Source organism: Protomyctophum parallelum (assembly GCF_964188405.1).
Source record: "Protomyctophum parallelum genome assembly, chromosome: 5".
NCBI classification, from domain to species: domain Eukaryota; kingdom Metazoa; phylum Chordata; class Actinopteri; order Myctophiformes; family Myctophidae; genus Protomyctophum; species Protomyctophum parallelum.
Genome location: NC_139702.1, coordinates 20,948,655 through 20,963,528, shown reverse-complemented (window position 1 = coordinate 20,963,528; position 14,874 = coordinate 20,948,655). Strand labels below are relative to the sequence as shown.

At 43.3% G+C, this 14,874-nt stretch overlaps 1 protein-coding gene across 3 annotated transcripts in view; it reads left to right on the top strand.

The window, feature by feature from the left end:
- Positions 1–14,874, top strand: part of rptor (regulatory associated protein of MTOR, complex 1) — a 167,186-nt gene that overhangs the window by 139,888 nt on the left and 12,424 nt on the right. The window contains exons 26-30 of one of the 3 annotated variants that reach the window (XM_083765715.1): positions 3,134–3,239; positions 5,374–5,488; positions 5,765–5,889; positions 6,313–6,438; positions 10,057–10,104. In XM_083765715.1, the coding sequence (XP_083621841.1) occupies positions 3,134–3,239; positions 5,374–5,488; positions 5,765–5,889; positions 6,313–6,438; positions 10,057–10,104 (520 nt within the window). The remainder of the gene's footprint in view (positions 1–3,133; positions 3,240–5,373; positions 5,489–5,764; positions 5,890–6,312; positions 6,439–10,056; positions 10,105–14,874) is intronic. The other 2 variants (XM_083765717.1, XM_083765716.1) reach the window with 2 other exon arrangements.

Here is a 14,874-nt window from a genome sequence, read left to right as displayed (position 1 = left end):
GGCATGATAAGAGGAGAGAGATGGAGGTGGTGGAAAAGGGCATGATAAGAGGAGAGAGATGGAGGTGGTGGAAAAGGGCATGATAAGAGGAGAGAGATGGAGGTAGTGGAAAAGGGCATAATAAGAGGAGAGAGATGGAGGTAGTGGAAAATGGCATGATAAGAGGAGAGGTATCATGTAGAGCAGGTTGCAGAGAGGGATGGATAAGAGGAGAGGTTTTTGTCCACAACATTTTGAGTGTTCCCATAAAACCCTGCACTCCATTACAATTACAAAGCCGGGCGTGCATCTGCCTCGAAGTCTGTGGTTATCATATCACTGTGTCAGCAGCATGAGGGGGGAGGGGGTGTGTGTGTCTGTGTCTGTGTCTGTGTGTGTGTGCGGTAGCGAGAATTGGCAATAAGTGATTCTGCAGAAATATGTATTAAGTGTGTCTCTGTCTGTCCTTGTCTGAAAGAAACAAGATGGTTACATGACCCTCAACTTAAAAAAACCAATTATCAGTTAATTACCAGTGGCTGTAATGTATACCGCTGGCACTGACACGTAATGACGCTTTAAAAAGAAAAGAAAAAAGTTTTTTTATTGATCTAATCCGGTGTGCACGTGATGACGTGCACATGCCGTGCACAACGGATTTTAATTGGCTTGTATTTGTCACAATGGAATGGCCAAAGATGGCATTGGTACAACCTCTATACTGTGGTGTCAACCAGGTGGCACTGAATGAGTTAAAGGAAATGTCCCTGCTTCCCACCCTTTAACAAATGGAACCAAAGGACCCTTTTATAACGATAAACTCTAATGGAAAATTGGAAATACAAATGGACTGGTCCATTTGGTTGTATTTGTGCACTCTCAGGTAGCACATTCTCCAAGCCATTATATGCCGCATCTCGCGCACAGCTGCCGGTTGTAGTGTTGACATTGGCTTGGCAGGTACAAAGAACATCTCTCATATGTGTCAAAATTGTGGGGGTCCGTGGGTAGGTGGGTCCAACATGGGTCCCCGCGGAGTCACGGAGGTCGGCACGGGAGACCGCGGTAGTCTAAGCTGGGGTCCGAATGTGGTACTGTTAAATCAGCGGGTGTGCTCCGGTGTGCTCTGCTTTGCTGCGCTGAGGCACCGCTCGCGCGACCGTTTCAACTAGCATTAAAAGTGTCTGGTTGCGTCCCCCCCTCTATGGGTTGCATATAAAGGCAGCCAATCAAGAACTACAGAACTATGCGTCAGTATGACGCATAGTTGTGTGTTGTGTCAGTTGTGTGTTGTTATCGGTGTACACAGCTCTTTCAATCACAGGGTCTGCTTTAGAAATGTGCTTGATAACCATCGTCCTTGCACAGTACAGTACACATACAAACAGTACACAGCACGCTCGCGCGCGCGCGCGTGTGCACAGACACACACACACACCACCAACAATTACAACTCTATTACATTCCATTATAGTCATTCACACTCAGGTGAATAGCTCTATTAGGACAGCCAAAATAATGGTAGCCATGTGAGCATGAACATACCTTCTCAATGCTTTCATGCCTTTCAGTCATGTTCATACCTTTCTCTAAATGCATGCTACAATAGAGAGTATGCACGTGACATCATCATCAAACCCGGAAGTTATGCAGGAATGCCTACTGAGTGGCAAAAAACTACTTTCTGGCCTTGACAGCCCATACATCCAAACAGAAAAGTCCTATCTGATTGCATTAAACAACATTAAACAATTAAACACACTTTGCCTGTTGCTTTGCCACTCAATTTGCCACTCGATGTGCCATTCAACACAATCAGTGCCGGGAGTGCTTCAAAATAGGAGCTCTGGGGTGCCGGAGTTTTCTGAGCGCTTTTACTCTGAAAGCCATGACCCGGAAACAATTTCCTAAAAAATGCTGCAGAGGTGTGTAGTACTGTACTGTTGATTTTTCTCACATTGCTGAGCTGAAAATCTGTAGACTATTGTTCCGTCAGTAAACACCCATTGTAAACACACACACACACACACACACACCATCTCTTTATTGTGTGGTTCACCAGAGGCCCCTATAGAGCGTCGCAGTCCATCCCCCTTTCAGAACAACGAGTGGCCCAGGAAATGAATCTCAATGCATTCTGCCCATAGGCATTTCTTAAAGTATTTCTTTAAAGACTGTTATGCCGTGGACAAAGCCAACTCGGATCGTGACAAATCATGACAATGAACACAATGTTTTGGGCCGATCAAATAATTCTTAAGACGAAAAACAAAACAAATAGTGTTGTCTCCTGACTTTCTTTTCTTCTTTCTAATGATTTGATCGGCCCAAAACATTGTGTTCATTGTCATGATTTGTCACGATCCGAGTTGGCTTTGTCCGCGGCTTAACCGTCTTTAAATAAATACTTTAAGAAATGCCTATGGGCAGAATGCATTGAGATTCATTTCCTGGGCCACTCGTTGTTCTGAAAGGGGGGGGGACTGCGACGCTCTATTGATGAACACTAATTAGCCTGAACTGGTTTTCTCTCCCTTTGAGAGAAGCCGGAAGCAGAGAGGGACAAAAGAGATTTGAAAGAAGAGGGAAAATTATAGAGAAGAGGAGATTCAATTGTGTGGTGTGGCAGCCGTCTTTACGGTGAGAACAGTAAATTGAGTGCAGAATATTTGCACCACCTTGCCTTTCCATGCAATTCCGTGACGAATTGAATCCACATGACTTACTTCAGTCAAAAGAAAAGAAGTGCTGAATGAAAAGGAGCAGTATATGCCAAATTTATATAGTACTTTGTCGTACAAGGGTGTCACTCGTCGAAATAGAGTTTCAGTGTGTGACATGTAGACTTGAATTAATTAAATTATTAATTATTACTTTAATTAATTAAGTAAATTAGGCTTTATGAAGTCTTGCGTTACTTTAGACATGGATTGTGAAAATGGACGTTCCTGATAAATGTTTCAAACCATTGCCTGCCTGATCAACACACATCATAAACTAAATTGGTAAAACGACAAATAGTGAAGGGAATGGTTGATAAAACACCCCATTCCTCCGGGAGGGAAGGGGGGGTTCATATAAGAGCAGTGATGTTTGTGAGTCTTTCATTTATCAGTACCTTTCACCCTCTCTCCACACACACACACTCCTGCAGATCCCAGAGGAGCATGACTTGGAGAGCCAGGTGCGGATGGAGAGACAATGGAGGTTTCTGAGGAACACCCGTGTCAGGAGGCAGAGTCAACGCATCACACAAAGAGGTCAGACACTCACTCTATCTCACACACACACACACACACACGCACACGCACGCACGTGTGTGTGTGTGTGTGTGTGTGTGTGTGTGTGTGTGTGTGTGTGTGTGTGTGTGTGTGTGTGTGTGTGTGTGTGTGTGTGTGTGATGTCAATAGTGTCAATTGAAAACAGCCCACTGTTGTGAGCCACAAATAATAATAATATATACGATTTATATAGCGCTTTTCTGGGTACCCAAAGTCCCTTACAGAAAGAAGTTCAGGCATATTTATTAGAAAACTATTAAAACTATTTAAAAAGGTTTAAAAGGTTAAAAACTAGAAATCAAAATCAAAAGAGGGACAAACAAGAAGGGGGTGTGTGTGTGTGTGTGGGGGGGGGGGGGTTATGTAGGGAAAGCCAGTTTGAAAAGGTGGGTTTTGAGTGTGCTTTTGAACATTTCAAGTTTGGGGGCAGCTCTGATGTGAGTTGGGAGTGAGTTCCAGAGAGAAGGGGCAGCCACTGCGAAGGCCCTGTCTCCCCATGTCCGTTTGTTGGATTTGTGGGGTTCCAGTAGGTTGGCAGTGCTTGACCTGAGGGAGTGGGAGGGGACATGGCGGTTGATGAGTTCAGAGAGGTAGAGGGGGGCCTGGTTGTTGAGGGTTTTGTAGGTGATAGTGAGTATTTTGAAGTCAATTCTGGACTTGACTGGGAGCCAGTGGAGTTCACGGAGGATGGGTGTGATGTGGTCCCTGGATCTGGTTCTGGTGAGCAGGCGGGCGGCGGAATTTTGAACATACTGTAGTTTTTTTGAGGACCTTGGTGGTGACGCCATACAGGAGGCTATTGCAGTAGTACACAAACAGCTCCCTTTGTGCCTCCTTCTGAGCACATGCGTACAAAACATTAAAGAGCCTGGGGTGCACATGCACACAGGCTGCCCAACTCCACATCTGAAGTCAGAGCTCACTCAAACAGAATGGCTAACACTCGCGCGTCATCACTAGCAGCCCCCACTGCAACCTCCACACACACACACAGTCACACAGCAGTTGGTTTCAGAAGTTTACTCACGCACATTGCTTCATCTCTGTCTCTCCCACACTCTTAATCAGTGCATTCATTCTTTCTAGTGCTCAGAAGTTTTGTAAGGGCAAAAGTAATAGTTGGCTTGCCCTCATTCAATTCACTCCCTGCAGGGAGATGGAGCGAGAGGAAGGGTGAGGCAAGATGGATAGGGCAGGAACAAAGGGCGAGGTTGAAAATGATTGTTACAACGTGTGCTGGCAGTAGCCATAGAGGCATTGTGATCAGCCTCTTCTTCTTTGTTGCTAGTTCTTTACTGAATGCACTGCAAGACAACACTGCCAAAATTGATCAGTAATGCATATTGAATATTCAGCGATTTTGTAAGCCCAAGGTCTCAAATGCTTTTTTTATCCCCCCCTCCCCCGTACACTATTTTATTAATTTTTCACAGGGTGCTTCTATGTAATGTTATTCAGGAGTATTTTTCCACATTCTTCTGTGTTTTATTGAGGGACTGTGCACTCCAGCCTGCCAAGGACAAGACAGGCAGCTCTAGGCATGTCGTTGTCATGACAATGTATCAAGAAGCATCAAACTTGTAAGTTGTGTGCTTATCTGCCGGGGCTGTGCACGGCTCACACTGGAAATAGCCAGATGGTGCATCACTTCTGTGCAATTGTGATTTTCATAAATGTAGCTAGCTATTGCATCGACGCGCCACGTTTTCATCACATTATGTGAATACATAGTAGTCTTAAAGGTAATCGCTTGCACTCATATCCATGTGCAGCAACTGAAAAAGACTAGATCAAAGAAGAGTCAAGGGTCCCACGAAATATCTTTTTCCATTTTTTATGAAAGATTGCCTGGTACAAAATGTCAAAAATGCAATGCACCATGATGTTGAGCTTTTTTTCTATTAACCATTCTAAAGCAGTGCAATGCTGTCAACAGTGTTGCGTGAAGTTACTGAAAACATCAGTGATCAGTCGGAGCTGTCAGTCACCACAGTAGACAAGTTGTATGAAATCTTGGAAATCGGTCAAGATTTGCTGCATGGAACCTGTGACCACCCGATTCCAGTGCAATCAATTGCAATGGCCTATCCCCCCCCCCCCCCCCCCATTATAGGAGTGACCCGTCTGGATGACCAGATCTTCATCAACCGCAACCCGGGTGTTCCATCTGTGGTGAAGTTCCATCCTTTCAACGCCTGCATTGCTGTGGCTGACAAGGACAGCATATGGTGAGTTCAGCTTAATTCCTTCTCAGGCAAACAGTAATTTAAGTCATTTGATTGTGGTTTCATAGATTCCTCTTCAATGTGTTTTTGCTTGATCGAAAAACATTGGCAGGGAACATGAGTTAAAGATTAATTAATAACGTGTTAACATGTGATGCCACATGACGTTCTCTGGTCAAATCATATTTTGAATGTACATGACATGAATGTATGCCTCTTCTGCTGTTCTGTTATCATATCACATCAAATGTCATTCATTCTAAAGCTGTCTGTCCATAGTTTTTGGGACTGGGAGAAAGGAGAGAGGTTGGACTACTTCTATAATGGTAATCCTCGCTACACTCGGATTACAGCCATGGAGTATCTGAATGGACATGACTGCTCATTGCTCCTTACTGCAACAGGTTGGTCTCACTCACTCACTGTCTCTCTCTCACACACACAGTGAATAAAGGGATGTGTGTGCTGTGTATCTCTTTCATTCTTCCGACATGCAAATAATTTATCTGCTCAAGGTACACATATGCAAGTGCACAGACTGCACACCTGGAATCAAATTGATTATGTGCTGGGTTGCTTTCACTGTATTGCACATTGTACATTGCCTTGCTTTTTCGTGTTGATACAATTCTTAGATTCACCCTGGATATGTCTTTGATCTTTCTGATCTTTCTCTCTCTGTATCTATCTCCACCCTTCTCTTTTCCATATGTTCCTCTCACTGTCCCCTCTCTCTCTCTCTCTCTTTCACTTCATATACCCTCTTCTCTGCATTTCATCCATATACCCACTCAACTCTCTTCTTCTTCTTCCTCCTCTCCCGCCAGATGATGGAGCATTGCGTATCTGGAAGAACTTTGCGGACCAGAGGAACCCTGAGATGGTGACAGCATGGCAGGGCCTGTCAGACATGCTGCCCACCACCCGAGGTCAGCCCTCCGCCAGCGCACACAGTAAAGACCCACAATCTATTTTTTCCTCTACCCGAATGCCAAAGTACTTACTGTGGTATCAACTGTACAAGCCATTATTCTGTCTGTCCCTCCTGGTTTGCCCCCGTTTGTCCACATATTCATCTTTAGGACAAGGACCAGCTCTGTTTTGCCCTATAGATAGCCTCCACAGTAAGCCATGATAATCGTCTATTCGTCACACACATTAGCATGGAAAGAACTAGGAAGACTTCATCTGGATTCTCAGCAACTTTAGACCAACTACCTGGGTGTCCAGGTGTGACAGAACAAGTGACTGGACAACATCAATCATCATAATTAAAAAATAATACATATGCTAAACGTTTCCTTGAACTTGCACTGTCATTTCCCATCATGGAATCTGTGATCTGTCTAATCAGACCAAGACAATAAGTTATCTTAGATTGAGATTCTAGATTTTGTAAATAGTAGAAACTGTTCTCTTACTGCTCTATACTATCTTTAAGTGCTTACAAATTAGTAAGTATTTTTGTGTATTTAGTATAACATGACTATATCACAGACCCCAAGAGGACTTTCTGGCATCCATATGGCTAATGGGGATCCTAAATATACTGTACTAAATATGTATATGCACTCATCATATGATATATAACTTTAAATGCTCTGTGAAAGTTGTGGATTAAAGTGTGAAGGAAGGAGTGGCACAGTGATTATATCACCTCACAGCGAGATGCTCCTGGGTTCACACACGACACACCTTTCAATGTGTACACGTTCTCCTGCTGTTCGTGTGGGTTTCCTCCCACACCACAGGCATGCATGTTGGGGCACTATTTTCCCTAACCTTTTTACTATTTTGAAAAACATTTTAATATACCGGTACTTCTAATAGCCGATCTACAAGCTCACAACGTGACGATGTTTGAAGTATTGTAAAATGTTTTTCAAAATTGTTAAAAACATACGAAAAAATAGGGCCATAATTGTACTTGTGCCTCGGAATCAGTCATCAGAGGCTTTTAGCTGTCCACTGCTCCTAATGGTTAAGATGGGTCAAATCGATTAAGTATGACTTAACTTTAAAGCAACTACTTTACTAATTACTGGAGATGGAAATTTCAAAGAATTTCTAAATTCAGGGCAAGAATGTCTTTTAACTTAACACCTAGGGTCTAGCAGCAAAATTATTACATGGCATATTGTATCACCAAAAGGTTGCGATATATATATATATATATATATATATATTTTTTTTTTTTGCGTAAGGGTCACAAAAAAAGAAAAAAACATTGTACCAAAGTCGAACAGTGGCCATTGAATTAATCAAAATTGTACTTTATCTTCACAAAGAAACTTGTGAATCTTAAATCACTGAAATGGTTCAACCCCACTGTACATGTCCATACTTAAATTATCACATATACTGTATATGTGTAGTAGACTAGTAGTCACACACAAATATTCATCCGCCCATTCCTCTTTTTTTCCTACTGTAGGTTACAACCTACTGTATAGGTATAGGGCCATCCACACCAAGCATGCTAAATATATCGGTAATGATTTAGGGAGCTGCCACACTGAACACTATTCCTGGACCAGAGACGTTTATGGGCATTGTGACATGTTGCTAATCCATGGATGAATACCTTGCTCATTTGTTTGTTTTTTATCAAAGTTATTTTCTGTTACAGAATGCACAGTGGTCACATCAACATACATGACAATTCCCTAAAACCTCTCTAGACCAGGGGTCCCCAGAGTTACTACAGGGGGTGTATTTGTTTGATGTGGAACATTAGCCGAACAGTGTATCTACAGCTCGCTTAGCATCGGTACGTGGGTCAATGGCAAAGTGCGTAGATAGATTAGACGACCTTCGGACAAGGTTGTAGACGCGACCTCATATACTGTAGTGTAGGTATCGTGTATGGATAGCCGTCTCCGACAGTTGTGTGGACCACCCACTGTGTGTGTGTGTGTGTGTGTGTGTGTGTGTACATGGACTGCTATGGACTAGATGCCGCAATTAATTAGCGTCACTGAAATAGCTGTCTGACACACACTCACTGTACACGCACACGTGCGCACACACACAATTCTGTAGATTCCACATTGATTGCAGTATTGACAGTACAGTAGAGCATTTGTTCAGCAACGAGTAAAGCATAGAAATACATGTATACCAGTAGATGCAGATTTCCATTGATATCAATGTCATGCTTACATAAAGTAACTCATCGTGGGTGTACTTGTTCCATATTATGAAGATGCGTTGGTTATGGTATTTCATAGCAAATTAGTAGCAATGAGTGACACCGAGTCCATCGGTGAGCCAAGTGAGCAGCCGTCTGTAGACGTGGAGGTTTTGACCTAATGATACTTACTTTATATCTCTGTAAATATAGTCTCGTGGTCGGTTCAATTTACCTTGGATAAATGAAAGTCTGGCTCCTGTGCGCACAAGCATGCACACGTACTGTATTATATACTGTATGTGACACACACACACACACACACACACACACACACACACACACACACACACACACACACACACACATTGCATAGTATTATTGTACTATCAAATAGAAATCCCTCATTTCGTATTCAAATCACATGCAACTAATCCCACTATGACATTGTACAGTCCAATGACATGTTTCACCTTACTGTCGTCATGCAGTCGAAGCGCTGCCTCCGGGCCTGCATTGAGACTTCCCTCATTAGGCAAGGCCTTATGACTCTTCTGGGAGAAACCTTAGCTGACACACACACACACACACACACACACACACACACACACACACACGCATGCACACACACACACACACACAAGTATGCACACACAGTCACTCGCATGCACACACACACACACACACACTCCAGTTGTCTCTTAAAATGCCCTAACTGTTCCATCCATGTCGTCTGGTAACGTACTTCTGTCAGATGAGACGTATTCCTCATCTGGCTTTCTCAAAGCCCTGGTGTCTGTATGTCTGTCCGGCTTTGTTACTTTGCTGGTTCTTTGACTTTGTTTTGTTGTTGTGTTGTTCTCCGTCTGGGTGAGAGAGAGAGGACAAGGCAGTTTCTCCTCCATAGCACCAGATGCAAAGTCACTTCAAAACAGCCTAACACTACAATGAAACGCAATAGTTTTATTGTAGTTTACTATGGATAGTAAACTATGTATATGCACACGTAATGGCAGGTACCGCTCCATTATCTGTTCCACCCCTTAGACTTTTGCTGAAGCTATTTGGATTTTTCTTCCCTGAAGTGTTGTCTTGGGGTGTTATCCCAAATGGGACACTGAATATGTTTCTAATGCAGAACCAGTAGCCTTCAGAAACACGTCACCTAGTTTTTCATTCCACTCTTTCAGTGTTATTCACTCGGGAGATGCCACACTGGGGAACCACAGCCTTGTTCTGTGCTCTGTGCGTGGCTGTGTGTGCATGCGCGTGCTTGTATACAGTACAAGTATAATACACACTTGCACTGTGTGTGTGTGTGTGTGTGTGTGTGTGTGTGCGCCTGCATGCAGGGATCCTTACGTCGCTAACATGTGACATGCTTGGGCTGATGTGCTTTTGACTTGCCCTACTCCCCCTCCATCTGCTACTACTCTCACAGGTCTTGCCAGAAGGGTCTCCATCTATCTTGACAGGAGTAAACAGGGAGGTAAGTGCTGGCTTCTCTCCCTCTCCCCTGGATTCTCAATGTGCCGTACAAAAAAACAACCCCAAAACCCAACCGCATACCTCCTTTTGTTTGTTCTTATTATGTTTCTTTTTCCTTCATCCATCTGTTTGTTTCCTCTCTCATCACTCTCTGAAGGGAAAGGCTGCGGTAGTGTGCAAACTACAGGATCAGGTTTCTTGACTTTATTATACACACAATGGACGGATACACAATCTGTACTGCCATGCCCCTCTGCCAAGCCCTCACAGCCGCCCTCTAGGTTTCAGCTGTTCAATGTTCTTCAGAGTACCAGCTTACCTCTGTAGTTCTATCTACACATTCATTCAGTGACATCGTAGAAAATGTTTAACAAATAAGTGCATGATGGCGGAGAAGTTCAAAATATTAAGCTACTCTTGAAACGATATTTGGCTAAAAGTGTTGCAATTGAATGTTATGCTGGTTTAGAGCGACAGCCGTGCTGTGACTGGCTAGTTGGTTGAATGTTATGCTGGTTTGGACAACTTTGGAGGGACAGCCGTGCTGTGACTGGCTAGTTCGTTGAATGTTATGCTGGTTTGGAGGGACAGCCGTGCAGTGACTGGCTAGTTGGTTGAATGTTATGCTGGTTTGGAGGGACAGCCGTGCTGTGACTGGCTAGTTGGTTGAATGTTATGCTGGTTTGGAGGGACAGCCGTGCTGTGACTGGCTAGTTGGTTGAATGTTATGCTGGTTTGGAGGGACAGCCGTGCTGTGACTGGCTAGTTGGTTGAATGTTATGCTGGTTTGGAGGGACAGCCGTGCTGTGACTGGCTAGTTGGTTGAATGTTATGCTGGTTTGGAGGGACAGCCGTGCTGTGACTGGCTAGTTGGTTGTCAAATGTTGGCTTTTGGTTTATTTTATAGGTGATGATGGATGAGAGTAAACTATACACTGTGCTCGCATTCACTTTAAAGGGGGTGTCTGGGAGGGGGCTTGAAACAGCAGCAGTCAGATGGATTCCAAGAATGTTCCAATGACTACTGTGCCCTTGTGTGGCCTAATTATTAAATACTATTTTTGGTTCTTCCAGGTCAGTGTTTAATTGGGAGCCTGGTGGTGCCAGCGATGTTATTAATAGTGAATCCCCCAGGCTGCCTTGAGTTAAACTCTAAGAGGAAACTGACATTGCAGGGACCACAACTAGGAGACAAGCGGCAACCTGTGCAGCAATTGGCATGTGGAAGTGTGTCAAGCTTGGAGAGCAAGGGAACGGAGAAGAGATTTGGGCAGAAGGAAAAGAAGATAAAAAAATAAGAGCTAGAGTCAAGAGGATGGAAGAGTGGAGTGAAAGAAAATGTGCTGACGAATGGATGGGCGGCTGGATTGGTAGAGAGATGGATACGAGGCATGAACGGAATGAAAAATGAAAGACAATGGCAAGAAATACAATAAGTCAGCAACAGAGTTATCATGGAGTGTTGGGCATAGTACTGTTTATATTCAGTCTGGTACTCCTTCAGATTTTGTCCAAATTTCACACAATTAGGTACACATAATCTTTAGAGTCATGCGATCAAGACTGATATGATTTCACTTCACCTTCAATGTTTTATTTTGTATATTATGTATATAATGAATAATTGGTTATAAATACAGATACATTGTTTTTCATAATCCATCCTGATTGGCTGTGATTGGCATCTAAAGTTTACTTAACGCAACGCCCCAAAACTTTGCGCACACCTTCCCACTATGTTGAGAAACCAATGCCACCTTTTTCTCATTGCCCTGTTATAGTGTCACCAGGAGGCTGAATTTAGCAAAACACACTTTCTTCCTATTGCTCCTACAGATATTTCCAAACATCACACAAGTCCGTACACATTATCTCTATGGTCATGTGATCAAGATGGATCTGTCAGATTTTTGAGTGGTGCAACCACTCCAAGGAACAGCAATGTCCGCTTTCCCGTGTTGGTCATGCACCTATGTGACGTTAATGAGCACCATTATGTACCAGTAGGGGCCAGTAGGGGCGCTGTAGTACTGCACTGTTGCCTGCTAATGAGAGAGAGAGATGGGGGGGGGGGGGAACTGGTCGGATTCCTTCCGCGCGCTACGTCCGGCCGGGGAAACTCCCCCCTGTCAGGTGAAAAGAAGCAGCTTGGACTCAGTTCGCTGCCCACCCAGGTTGGCAGAGTGTAGCGCCCAGGATTACATTAGATAATTGACACTGGTTTGCAAAATCGTGGGATGAAAAATATTTAAAACAAAAATAATAATAAAAAGTTTGAGAGTAGAGACTGCTGAAGTTGTGAAAGTAGGGCGTCCCAGGCCTGTTTGGCTACAGGGACAGAGCTTCTGTGTCCTGCTCCACATTTTAGTCCACTTGCCAGAATGTGAACCCAGAGTTTAAAAAGTAGACTGGTGCTTCAGAGATCAGTGGGACTGGAATACTGAAGAAAAGGCGGCGATCCAAGCACTCAAAATCCATGAGTCTTACCCGACTCCTTTGTGAGTCAAAACATGTTGGCTTTTCAAACTTGGTACCTTGAGTTTTATCCACCCTCTCCTCATTTTTATACCTTTTAGAGTGCTTGGATCGCATCCTTTTCTTCAGGGAATACGATAATAACCTTCCAAAGACCGGATTTTGGCTCATTTTGAGCAGAAAAAGGAGTAATACGCGTGCACGTCTGATCCATATGTAGGCCGAATATGTGAGTAAAAGCATAAATAATAATAATAATATATTTTTTTAATTGCTGGATTAAATGAAATCGTCTTGGCACATGCGGGTCGTGTAGAGAAAAAGGAGGTCCCGTGTTCTTGGCTTACTTTGTGTTAATTCAGCAGTAAACAGGGTTCAAAGGTAGAAGAGGAAGGTTTAACATTCTGTCAAAGTTTCATTCCTAGCCTAGATTGTTTTTCACTGTTCATTTCTGTGAAGTACCAGAGAAGAACCACTCAGAAGTTATGAGCAGTCTGTCGAGGTGTTGTGAGCAGCTTATCAACAGCAGTCCTACTAGAATATACTTATGCCATGGGGTAGATGCATACTTTCTGTCTTTTCAGAAACACCTACTGTCATCCTGGCTGGACAGGGTGTTTTATTACCTACAGTGGCGTGCACAGATAGACCTGCCCTTTTCCCTCTGGTGCCCCTTGGGAGAAAAAAAAAAGAACTGCACAGTGTACACTGTACAGTATGTGGACCATGGTGACATTGATCAATTCTTGATCTAATATAATATTTAGGCCCCAAAATCTATAAATCTTACACTATTAAAGCAACTAGCCGGTTCCATGCGCTGCACAAGGTGCCCTTTTTTCACTTTAGCACCTGCCCCTCTAAATGTCTGTGCACGCCACTGATTACCTATCACCAGTGCCAGAAGGTACGGCCTGGCCTGCATGCGGACAATCATAGCAGCCCTCAAATATCATCTTCTATTAGGTGCTCAAGGTTCCTGGTAATCCTGGAGAACTCTATTACCTGAGTCCTGAAGGGCTCTTTGAAAGCAAACAGGATGGAGGGAGGAGAGGGAGTGAAGGAAGATGGCTGACCTGCTATAGTTTAATGAACTGCGGTATGTGGGAGAGCTTTTCCATCACCAGAGATAATGGAGCAGAATGAACAAGCAGACAAAGCCTTCTTCTCTAGAGTGAGAAGAGATTATTTATAGAGGGATATGTAGGGAGGGGGGGGGGGCATCACAGATTAGGGTGTATAGAACAAGGAACAAGGCGCTGTACGACAAACTCCAGAGGCTCTTAGCAATGGAAACATGAGCTTATTAAGCTTGTGTTGCACTATTTTTTGCACCACGGGGAAAAGCTGTCTTGTTTCATGTTAACAAAATCATTAGTGCCTTTGTACTATATCTGTTATTGGGGAGAGAACCATATCCACTCAAAACAGACATGATCTGAGCCATGGTTGGTCTGAAAACCCAGGCTTCACTTGCAGGTTTACATTCTCACACCTTTTTTTGTAACTTTTATTTTTATTATTACTTTTTTATTGTGAGTTGTGTTGCAGTACTATATATATAGCAGCATACAGTATTCATGAACAATAGTTACATTGCATTAGCCATTCAAATATTTTGAAACCAAAACGAATTAATTGCAACACAAACCGTAACATATAACCGCAACAAAGCAAGACAAAAAAGAGAGACATTCAACAACCAAATAATCACACAAATAAGAATTAATAGTACAAATTAAACATTGCAGAAGGAAGTAACTGTGTAACAAAACAAAATAAAAAGGAAGGGTCATTTTTACACAGAGATAAATTAAGTAATTAACACAAGGAATGTAGCGTGTAACCTCCTTTGAATATCACTCCATCCATGCTTTGTCTTTCCTACTCGAACTGGGAGTCTGTGGGAGAAAGGGCTGAATACTTGATACATTTTTCATCGGTGATGTGTCTTGTGATTGGCTGTAAGCTGATGGCAATAATGAATCAAGTCTTGCACCACTATGCAACTATTAGCCACCAGATTGCCCCTGACATGCAATACCCTTACTGTGTGCAACCTGTATTAATAATTGAGAGCTAAAAGACATTACTGCCATAATACATACGCCCAGTGGTGCAGTGAGAATTCATGGCCAGGCCCAGGCATGCTAACTCTTCCTAACTTTCACTCCTCTCCCATACATCTCCATACGTTATGTGTGTATTGATTTCTGTGTGGGTTAATAAGACCTGCAGCTCTGCAAGGGATGCAGCCCTGAAGAAGGGATTATACACTGATGCATTCAATGTGGGT